Source organism: Mercenaria mercenaria, chromosome 4, assembly GCF_021730395.1.
Source record: "Mercenaria mercenaria strain notata chromosome 4, MADL_Memer_1, whole genome shotgun sequence".
Classification (NCBI taxonomy): Eukaryota; Metazoa; Mollusca; class Bivalvia; order Venerida; family Veneridae; genus Mercenaria; species Mercenaria mercenaria.
In genome coordinates this window covers 11,740,210-11,752,319 of record NC_069364.1, presented here as the reverse complement: position 1 = coordinate 11,752,319, position 12,110 = coordinate 11,740,210, and the positions used below count along the sequence as shown (strand labels likewise).

The following is a 12,110-nucleotide window of genomic DNA, read 5'->3' as shown; positions in this document are numbered from 1 at the left end:
CCAAGGTTTTGTTACATTTCTTGAACCTTCTGTAGACAAAATGAAATCAGTTTACAATAACCGTTTACAACCTAGGTATAGAAAACAGAGGAGAGCAAAACTACTGTCAACACAACCTTTAATTTCAGGTTTATTTTTAAAACAAATTAGACTCATTTGCACTCGAATTATAAATATATAATACATGAGGTGGGGTAGAAATTTGTCTTTTTCCGGCAGCAGACCGGTATTGATTTTATCTTTATTTCCTGTTTATTCATTTGACAACTGATTAAAACTACACATTTTGATTTGTGGATGAAAAATTGAAATAAATATGGAATAGTAATAATATTTTCTATTAGGGATGTGCAGGTGCTCTGACAGTATAATCCATTGCAAGGCTCCTGTAGAAATAGCTGGTAAAACGTTATAAACCTGAATCGTTCAACTCTGCAACTCTGAAACAGAGTGATCTCCCGTAAAAGATTTACACTGAGTCAACTCGTCCACTAGTCAACTCGTACCCTAGTCAACTCGCCCCCATTTTGGTAATTTCGTATCTCTTGACGATTTTAAAAATGGTCATTTTGCCCCCTCCCTCTTTTCGGCTCCTCCTTTTTAGACTTCTTTTGGGGTCAAAGTTTCCAAGATTATGATTAATTTAATTATGATGTAAAATACTTGTTCTGTAAAATATGGAGAAAAAAAACATGAAAATTTTACTATAAAAACTGCATTTTGTTTTGCTTAATAAATACCCGATCGTATGTAAAAGTGCAGAATGCATGAACATTTCGTAACTTAAAGTATGCATTGACTAATGCGGCCGTGTATCTTTTTAAAAGATACTTTAATATTGTTTGCATTATTGTGGGAATGACATAAAACGCTGGGGGACGATAGTGCAACATTTTATGTCTGCTGACATAATTTGATATTTCTTAAATAAAATACACAGCAATGGTGAACTTTTTTTTTCAAAATGTACCGGACCAACAGCTTGCTATTATAATATTCAACTGTCAAATTCATCTTCAAACATTAGTGTTTGACGTTTGGCTTTTGTTTTTCCATTTGTTTATGCTTAGCACTTCTTAATGATTCTAAAACTGTGCGTGTACCTCAGTTGCGAAAACAGCATGCAAAATAACTAATTTTAATCAAAACAGTGTTCATATTTAGTCTTTTTCACAAGTATAAACATTTATTTTCTTGCTAATTGCAGCATTCAAGACTGACAGTCCTGGACCTGCCTACAACTTCGACCCATTGCTAGGCCCAAGGGGCAAGGAGAACAGACCTTCCTACTCATTCGGGGTCAGACCCAGAACACCGGGTAAGTCTGACTTTTATTGTTTGTATTTGGTCTTAACCTTTAGCCTACTGGCGGCAAGTGATTCTGCCTACGCGACCAGTGCAGACCAAGATCAGCCGGCACATCCGTGCAGACTGATCATGGTCTGCACTGTTCGCTATTCAGTCAGTATAAAAATAAAATTGTATTGCCCAAATTGAATGATGGACAAGTCAATTTTAGAAATTTAGCAGGGTAGAGGTTAAACAACACCTACTCAATTCAGGCCATATGCCTACTTCTCAGCTTTTCATGGATTAGGAAGACGCCAGGGCACCAGGGTAGAACTACTGACCTTTCGAATTTCTACATCCAAAGCGAGCTTTCGAATCCACAACGGTGTTAAACACGAGTTTTATTTTTGAAACTGGTATGTTAATTTGTAATATTGAGCTGGAATTTAAGGGACTAACCCACACATTTAAGGCGAAAAATAACTTTTCTCAAAAAGTCCATAAAAAGTGAGTACTCTGAAAGTGACTAGTGGTAAAAACTTATTGACAGAAGATTTTTGTAAGAAATTCTTATAAAATACCCGAAAATATTGTGCAGAAGGTAGCAAACCGTTGCAACGCTTTTGAAATAATGCAGAACTTTTACCAATATCAACCTTTTATTTTCACCCACTTTATCATTTTTCAGCTTCAGATGTACATTTTATGCCAAACTTGGTGGAAATGAACATACTGAAAAATTTTCACCAAAACTGTGCAAGTAGCTTTAGCGTCAAATTAAACAGTACTGTCGCAAAAAAGAGCTTCAGTCACTCTACATATTGTTCTTTACAAATATATTATTCATGGGTAATAATAATATGTTCTGTTTGATACGTCGTCTAAATGAAATATGCGGAATGAAACCGCAGTTCATTTTATCACAGTAACTCAAATGTTCCATGACAGCTTGTATATGACATTCGGGAATATTCATATTGAAACCATTAAATTGCACGAGTTACAAGGGAAAATGCTGTAGCAACCATGCATATTTTATAAGTTTATACCTCCGGGTAATTCAAAGAATTAGTTCATGTACGATACAACTATGAATGGTCGGTTAGAGGCACACAACAAAGCTTATTTACAACAATATTACTAATAAATAAGTAATAGAAAGAGCATTGAAACTCGAGGGTAAATGATTTGTACGAGGGGGCGTAGCCCCCGAGTATAAATCGTTTACCGAGAGTTTTAATGTTCTTTCTGTTTTGTATCATAGCCATCCATATATGGTAGTTCAGTAGGCGTTCCACATTGCCATATACAGCTTAAAATGCTTGCTTTACCAATGTGTAAAGCTCAGGTAAAATAAACCAATGCTAGCACAGAAAATCAATACTGAAATGCACGTCGCTGTCTGCTATTAGAGACACGCCCATACACATTGGCATACTTTCCTATCCAACAGTGCGGTAACTAGCGTGCGGGTATTTAATACCAGCACACTTTTACTTACCTCACCCTGCGCTCAATGTATACGATTTACCTGCACCAAATTTGTTAAGAAAAAACACCGAGCTATGATACAAATGATCATTTAATAACAACGTGTACTTTACTTCGCTAAATTCATTAACTATTTTAGCATTGTTCGAATTATATATTCATTCGACAGTGTTTTATTGTTGCTGTAAATGAACATCGATCTTTGTGGTTTGTTCATGTCAAAACCTGACTTGTATCATAGCTCGGTGTTTTTTCTTAACACATTTGGTGCAGGTAAATCGTATACACTGAGCGCTGGGTGCGGTAACTAAAAGTGTGCAGGTATTAACACACTGGCCATAGCTTTATCAGATCAAGTGGTTCCAACGTTGTTTGAGCGGTGAATTTTACGCCGATCAGATGGAGAAATATGGCCGATACTACAAATTTCCGGAATTGTAAGTATGAGTTAAAGGAATTTCTACCCGTTAGATAACGAATCAAATGAAACCGATGGGTGCACCTGGAGCGCAAATGTGTCTATATTTTAGCACATGTGTCTATTTAGCTGAGATTTGTGCCGTTTATTTAAACACTTCTGTACAGTCCGGCGGGGGAAGGAGATTTTTGACAGTTTTTGACAATATCGCCTCAAATTTAGTGTTTTTCGGGAGCAAGTAACTGTTAAAACACTTTTTATGTAAAGGGCTACCTCTTAAAACAAAGCGTGTGTATTTTCATAGAATTATTCAGGGTTATTTCTGAACAATCCGCCGAAAACCTAATACAACGCCGTTTCGAGTGGGTCGCTATGCAACGCAATCAAGTGGATACCGGTCTGTGTCTTACTTGCGAAGTCTTATTCGTCTTAAAAACAGTCATTATTTTCAAAGCCTAACAATGAATAAATTAATTTGGAGAGTTTTATATCATCATAATGATCCCGCCATTTCTAATATATTGTACTTTTACATTTTTATGCTCACTTAACATTTCACATATTTTTGCGGACATTGTCAAAAACATCAACACATTTGTAAACATAAAGCAAGGATGAATATCGAACAATATCATTAAGTAAATAATAGTATTAGTTCGTTAAAACAAGAACCAGTTCACAGATATTTTTCTCCTCCACGAATGGCACTGAACAGCATGCCGAAATCGGGTTGACTCTTTAAATCTGTATAGTTACAGTTGGTCACTTTTAATCCCTTAAAACCAATACATTGTGATTTCATTACTGATTTGTTGTGCATTTAAGCTGTTCATACAAAATAAATAAAGTTTGGTCCATGATAAAAGTATTGATCAGTTGTTTGTATATATTTTCATTCATGTTCCTGGTGAAACGTTCATTTATTTTCAGAGAGATAAATCACAGAGACCGTTAAAATTGGCCAGGAAAAAGGCAAGGTTTTATTTGTCCTCCATAAAACAGAAACGATGTAATAAAACTCTATGGCCGCCGTTTAAAAATGAAAATACAAATGAAATACAGACACCAATGAAAACAAAAAGTTTTGTTGGAGGCAGTTAAATAGTACAACTGTAACACGTCTCTCTTAGTATTGCTAGTCCGTTTATTTTCTTTCATTGGTGTCTGTATTTCATTTGTACATTTATACATTGATACCACACCCATTAAAATCCGTTCACTTTAGCTGTGTCTATCCCTCGCTAACATTGCCTACTTGTGTATACTAATACAAAAATGGTTGGAAGAAGGTCAGCGTACGCCGTTGAAATACGGTCCTATATTAAGAATCGTTGTACTCTTGGTATAGGGTGTAAAGACATTTTTGATGATATATGTTCTGTTTATGGGCATAATGAAATATCTTTTTCGACAGTTATCCGTTGGTTTAAGAAATTCAAATGTGGGTTAGTTTCAACAGAAGATGAACCACATGGCCGTCAGCCGTAAACAGCAACGTTTGCCAAGATGGTTGCTAGAGTGAAAGAAATAATTGCTACTGATGCAAGATACTCCGCTAGGCAAATAGCTAGTATGATTGGCATCTCATAAGAGCAGCTCATACAATTCTGAAAGGTAATTTGAAAATGAGGAAGATTCCCCATCTGTTTTCAGATGAGCAGAAAAAGGCACGCGTGCAATGCGCGAACTTGTTGCTTAAATAGTTTCCAAATTACAATGCACGATCTTTCGCAAATGTCGTCACTGGTGACGAGACATGAGTTCACTTTTTCGAGCCCAAACGAAAGATTCAGAACAAAAACTATGGGCAACAAAGTCTGGCAAAAGACCATGCATTGCAAAGCGGACCATGAGTGTCAAGAATGTAATGTATGCCATATTCTTCACAACTCTGGGTCCTGCCATTCAGGTTGCTGTTCCTAAAGGCAAATCCGTAAATTCGAAGTTTAACAAGACTAAAGTTTTTCGAAAACTGAAGAAATATTTCAAAACTCGAAGACCCGCAACTGGTTTGGCCAATGTCAGATTGCTACATGAAAATGCGTCATCTCACAAGGCGTCTATTGTACAAGACTTTCTGAAGCAGGAAAAGGTTGTTGTGCTCCCTTCATCACCCTCCTCATTCGCCTGACCTTGCCCCGTGTGGGTTTTTTTTTTGTTCCTAAGGCTCAAGAATACCTTTCTGGTCGAAACTTTGTGCAGCGCAAACACCTCGGTTCTGCAATATTCCAGTGTCTTCATAGTATACCTAGAAAATACTACGAGAAAGGCTTCAAGGATTGGATTAGAAGACTGAAATTTTGCAAATCTGTTGGAGGTGAATACTTCGAGGGGACCAAATAAAATTTTCATTGAAATCTATCAAGGATACATTTTTATGTGCTGAGATGCATTCATATTTGAACAATCCTCATAAAGAGTCAACCCGCTTTTGGCATGCTGTTCAGTATACCATTCGTGGAGGAGATAAATGTCCTGGTTCTTGTTTTTACGAACTATTACTATCATTTACTTAATGATATTATTCGATGTTCACCCTTGCTTTATGTTTTTGTGTTGATGTTTTTGACAATGTCCGCAAAAATATATCAAATGTTAAGCGAGCATAAAAATGTATTATATATATTTAGTACAAGATATTAGAAATGGCGGGATCATTAAAATGATATAAAACTCACTAAATTTATTCATTGTTAGGCTTTAATGACTGTTTTTAAGACGGATAAGACTTCGCAAGTAAGACACAGAACGGTATCCACTTGATTGCGTTGCATAGCGACCCACTCGAAACGGCGTTGTATTAGGTTTTCGGCCAATTGTTCAGAAACAACCCTGAAAAATTCTATGAAAATACACACGCTTTGTTTTAAGAGGTAGCCCTTTATATAAAAAGTGTTTTAACAGTTAATTGCTCCCGATAAACACTATATTTGAGGCGATATTGTCAAAAACTGTCAAAAATCTCCTTCCCCCGCCGGACTGTACAGAAGTGTTTAAATAAACGGCACAAATCTCAGCTAAATAGACACATGTGCTAAAATATAGACACATTTGCGCTCCAGGTGCACCCATCGGTTTCATTTGATTCGTTATCTAACGGGTAGAAATTCCTTTAACTCATACTTACGATTCCGGAAATTTGTAGTATCGGCCATATTTCTCCATCTGATCGGCGTAAAATTCACCGCTCAAACAACGTTGGAACCACTTGATCTGATAAAGCTATGGCCAGTGTGATTAAATACCCGCACGCTAGTTACCGCACTGTTGGATAGGAAAGTATGCCAGCATATATGGGCGTGTCTCTAACAGCAGACAGCGACGTGCATTTTATTGATTTTCTGCGCTCGCATTGGTTTATTTTACCTGAGCTTTACACATTTGTAAAGCAAGGATTTTAAGTACTCACTGAACTGCTGTATGTGGCAGTGTGGAACGCCTACTGAACTACCATATATGGATGGCTATGATACAAAACAGAAAGAACATTAAAACTCTCGGGTAAACGATTTATACTCGGGGGCTATGCCCCCTCGTACAAATCGTTTACCCTCGAGTTTCAATGCTCTTTCTATTACTTAATTCAAAGTAAAACCTTTCACTCATTCATGCACAGAATTTCAGTTTTTAAAACTTGTTATCTGGAATTATTTTTTATTATAGGACTTACTTTTGCTTTTCTTGGTTTGATGCATAAATAATCGAAATTACGAGGTTGAGATATAAATTAAAGAATTTCAAGCATTACAACAGAAATATGACGAGCATATTCATAAAGCACTTGTTAAAACCAGTTTCAGAATTGGTTTGTCTTACTTTGTTAGGTATTGAACCATATCATGACATGATTGATTTTGCCTTTGCGACCAGTGTAGATCATGATATGCGTGCACATCCGTGCCGTCTGATCATGATCTTCACTGTTCGCTATTCAGTCAGTATCTTTTTTGGTAAGCACCCCTTTTAACAGTTAACGACACTGTGCAAATTGAAAGATGGACAAGTTCATTATAGAAATTTAGCGAGGTAAGGGTTAAGTCACACCGAAATAGATTGCCACGTGGCAGAGGAAAGTATTCCGGTGCACATCAAAGAATTATTTCTGGCACGGGGGCCACCTGGGTAGAACTACTGACATTCCGCAAGCAAACTAGGTTAATTTCTGAAGTATGAAAACCACTATAAACACTATGACATGTAACTAACGTTAAGTTATTTTCTTTTCGTAGTCAGGAAAAATGTTACACCTGGTCCAGGCGCTTATGACACCGACAGGCGCCCTCTGTGGGAGAAGAACGCGCCACAATACAGTATATCGCCGAGGACCAAGATGCGATCCGTAGACAATGGTCCTTCACCTAATGTGTATCAGCTCCCGTCAACTCTAGGTAGCAATGTTCCAAACCAGAAAGGCGCTCCGTCTGTTACTCTATACGGCAGACGAGAAAAACACGGCTTTGCAGAAGATCTTGCAAACACACCTGGACCAGCGAGATATGGCGCTTTTTCGCCTTCAGTGACGAAACGAAAGAGTCCGGAATATTCTGTTTTAGGAAGAAATTATAATTACAAGAATAAAAATATTACTCCTGGTCCAGGGGCATATAACCCACAGAATGTAAACAGCCATTTGGAACAGTCCCCTCGTCACGTGATTGGTGTTCGGCATTCGGAATTCGTAATGCCGACAATAACACCTGCTGACGTCACCGAATGATGATCTATATTTATCTTAGTTATGATTTTTATTTCAGCAATAGTCTTAACAGTTATCAAAATATAGCCTTACCTTTTTATATTAATATTTTATGCAGTTAAGAAAGTTAGAGAAAAAAAAAGATATTTTTGTACTAAATATCATTGGTTGGATGTCTTCATGAAGAAGCGCGGATGCAAGAATAAAAATAGTTCCGGTAATATATTTATATACTATTGAAAAAATATCACGGAAAACTGACTTTTGTACAGAAAGATTATTCAAAAATGTATTTAACTTTTTAATAAAGCATGTCTGCAAAAATGCTTTAAATCACGCTACATTACTTATGGTTAAATATGTATCCATGAAGAAACCACATTATGAAAATGTTTCTATTTTTACACAACAAATACACCGGTATGTACTAATAAACTTTGATAATGTGGCAGTTGAGTCCAATAAGTCCAGGGATGTTCAAAGATAATCAGTCATAGATCTATTGTAAAGCAAATATTGGATTTACCTGTATTCAAAAAGGCTTCAGTTAGCAGAAATGAAACGTTTTTAATGAAAAAAAAACATACTTCCTATGAAAAACTGATTATCACTCATTATTACATGTCGTGTTAGTCCGTTTTATTTTCAGTGAGAAATAAACCAATTAATGTGTATCTTTACTTAAAACGAAATATGCGATCAAAGAATTACTTATTTATTACTTGTTTGGACTTAATTTTCCTATCAATGATATACGTGCCGTTATCTACCGTACAATCATAGTTTTGAGCTATCGTTTGCGTGTATTCAGTCAGATATACCCGTGACACTGCCATTTCACAGGCGATGCTTACTCTCTTAAAAAGTAGTCAGTTTGGTGTAAAACCACAATTTCGTTTGAAATAACGTATGATGGTTATACCTACGCATGCGTATGATGGTTATACCTGCGCATGCGTATGATGGTTATACCTGCGCATGCGTATGATGGTTATACCTACGCATGACGGAACTAAAAATCGTCGTAGTACTATGAAAATATTTCAATTTTGATCACATGTTTTATGTAACATTTAACCGTAATAAAAAATCAAGGATGCAACTTATATTGATACGTTTTGTTTAAATTTAGATTTTTTTTTCATTTAAATAGGCCTTTCACTGGTGCAATGAAGTTATACATGTACTTCACATGTTGTGTTAATGTCTATTACATTTGTTTGTTTTTGACATTTATGTCTGTTCGTATTAAAACAAAGTTCATTACAAAATGTATGTACTTTTTTATGAAATAACCTCTTGTTTCATTTTTATATGATCTGTATTTAAGGCATTTCAACATGCATATTTCTGTTACACATATTCAAATTGTCACATACATAACACGGTTTAAAGAAATGAGTGCCACATCGTCAGTTATGTAATAATAATGTATATGTACTGGCAGAATCGTTATAGCAACACTTTTTAAATAAGCTTTTCTTTTGGAAATATTTGAGATATATAATGAAAAATTTAAATATTTACTTCCCCATCTAAAACTTATTAAAACACACTTGCTGTCATAATTTTCATTAAAAGTTTAGAAACATTTAAAGGTTTTGCTTCGTTCAGTTACAAAATGTATTTATCTAACAATTCAGTATTCTTATAATGGTATTCAACAGATGTTAAACAGTATTGTAAATATTTCTTTACTTTTTTATTTACTGTATGTGAGTCGTGATTTTATGTAATTAATTTTCGTTCATTTTTGTTGTTTTATCTATTGTTGACACTTTTGTTACAAAAGAGGTTTTTTTTCAAGTTCATGTCCTTGCATTTTAATTAACCCTTATACTGTTGGACACGATTGATTCTGCCTTTGCGACCAGTGTACATCATAAACAGCCTGCACATCCGTGCCTACACTGTTCGCCATTCAGTCAGATCATTTTGGTATGCACCCCTTTTAATAGTTAATGTTACTGTTTAAATTGAAAGATGGATAACTCTATTATAGAAATTTAACAGTGTAAGGGTTAATGGGTTTTATGACCGTAATATGTTTAGGTAAGCTATTCCATCGCACTTATCAAAGAACCAGAACTTGTTCATTAGAAGAAATATGTTTCACATGTTCACATTTTGATGGGCGGACGGGAAGTATCATTCTTTAAATTGAATATGCAGTAAACGCATGCACATATTTTACACTTATTGAATGACCTGGCGGTCAGAAGTCAAAACTATTGCCTGAGATCCGATAGACCGAGGGGAAATAGTTTTGACTTTTGGCCAGTAAGCAATTCAATAAGTCTTTTATTACATGATATCAGAAGCAAATTTTCAGAACATTTTTCTTCAAGTTTTGATTTTAGCACAGCAAAATTTAGTGTTGAACTATAGACTGGTCAGTAACACAAACTATGGACTGGTGACTCATATAAGAAGTCTGATACTAAGAAGTATGTTTTCGACGTTCCTTTTTTGTGCCCAGTCTGTTACGTTTGTTCAAAACATTAAACAATATTTTTTTGAGAAATGTAATAGGTAAACAGGGATACAAGGATGTAAACCTAAGGTTACATAATGGAGATACGCTGCATAGAATTCCTCATGTATAAGAGAATAATAATTCCGTCCTTGTAGATGACACTTTTCAGTTAACGCAATATTTTTATCGGGTAATTTCTCGAACTCGTAATTTACTGTGATAACGGGCACCATTTTTTTGCTTACTCGAATGATTTTATATTGAACTTTCATGTAGACCACTAAATTAAATGTATTGTAGAGATAAAACAATTATATAAGTTGACAAGTTACACCATTGTTGCTCAATTTGTGATATACTTTGTTAGATATTTTCAAAATATATTATTTCAAAATAACAACACTTTCATTATTTTTATTACCTATATTGTTCCGCCCTGCCATTGGTTGACGAGTCCCATGATTCAACAGTCACGTAGTGCAAACGTCTGGTTTACGACAACGCGCTTTAACATTACGTTTGTTTCAGGAAAGTAAGGGACAATTCTTATTAGAGGTATGGTCAGGGGTTCGTTTGTATGCCTGTGGGTATATATTTACCGCAATTTCAAGCAGTTAACCTGCAGTGTTATTCAAGCTGTTATCAGTCTCTGGACGTGGAAATTATCAGCGTTTTGCCTTTATGTTTCATTTATCTGCCGAAGGTCAGATAATTTTGCTGGATGCGACCGCTTTTGTAATTCTGTATATTCATGCCGCATTTAATTTCTAAGCTTAATGCTTCCGCTGCAGTTTTAGGGACACTCTGGTTGATGAAAAAATCCATTTCGCCATCGTTCAAGGACTCGATGAAATATTCTTTTGAGAATTGGTAAACTATGTTCAGGAGCGTATCTTGGCTGGTAAAACGGGCGAGTTAATGTCTTGGACAAGGGCCGGAGTCATGATTTTTTCTTAGTCTTTATTTCATTTATGGTCTGAAAAGATCAGGCTGCTTTTGGGGATCAAACTTGATTGATAGGACGGTTACTAAACAACTGAAATCAATTCGGATTTCAACGGGCAGGTCAATGAGGAATGCTTGAGCACTTCCGTTTAGATTACAGGCAAACATTGCAGTTTTCATTTGGTCATCCAAGCCACGAGTTGTAGCTGCTATTTCAGATTTAACATGATAATCTTTAAAGTTAGTTGTACCGTCATATGGGCGTACTTTATATTTCGCTTGACATAACTCTCGTAACTAGGGCGTGACAAAGAATATTGGGAGATGGGGGTATATTCTGTTGTTACGGTAACGGTGGTGATTAAGATTAGTCTTTGGGTAAAAGGTCTTATGTACGGGAGAGGATCCTATATTCTGGTATTTTGTCTTTATAATACTGAGGAAAAACATTTGCGCTGCGGGGAAGATGTACGTTACCATCAATGTTGAAATTAAAATTCATGAAACTCATGCTGGCTCTTTCTAGATTCTAAATAGGACAATAATTTAGCTTTCGATATTTGCAGACTGTCATTTTGTTTCTGTAAGTCTAAAATACCATTATTCTGAGAATCTTATAGTGAAAATGGTAGTCACTATACCGGGGTCGACGACACTACTATTAGGGGCGGAAGGGGATTCTAACGAGCGGGTGTGAATCTCACATCGGACAGGCGGCCTGGGAGGCAACAGATGGTTTCCTTGCAGAATCAGGCATAGCAGGGATACCCTGCTATATAATTAACATGGAGATT

At 35.9% G+C, this 12,110-nt stretch overlaps 1 protein-coding gene across 1 annotated transcript in view; it reads left to right on the top strand.

The window, feature by feature from the left end:
* LOC123551010 (outer dense fiber protein 3-like) overlaps positions 1–10,765 on the top strand; it is a 41,121-nt gene extending 30,356 nt beyond the window's left edge. Inside the window, exons 4-5 of the mRNA XM_045339604.2 lie at positions 1,208–1,318; positions 7,429–10,765. Coding sequence (XP_045195539.1) covers positions 1,208–1,318; positions 7,429–7,916 — 599 coding nt within the window. The 3' untranslated portion in view covers positions 7,917–10,765. The remainder of the gene's footprint in view (positions 1–1,207; positions 1,319–7,428) is intronic.
* Positions 10,766–12,110: the final 1,345 nt, after the last annotated feature.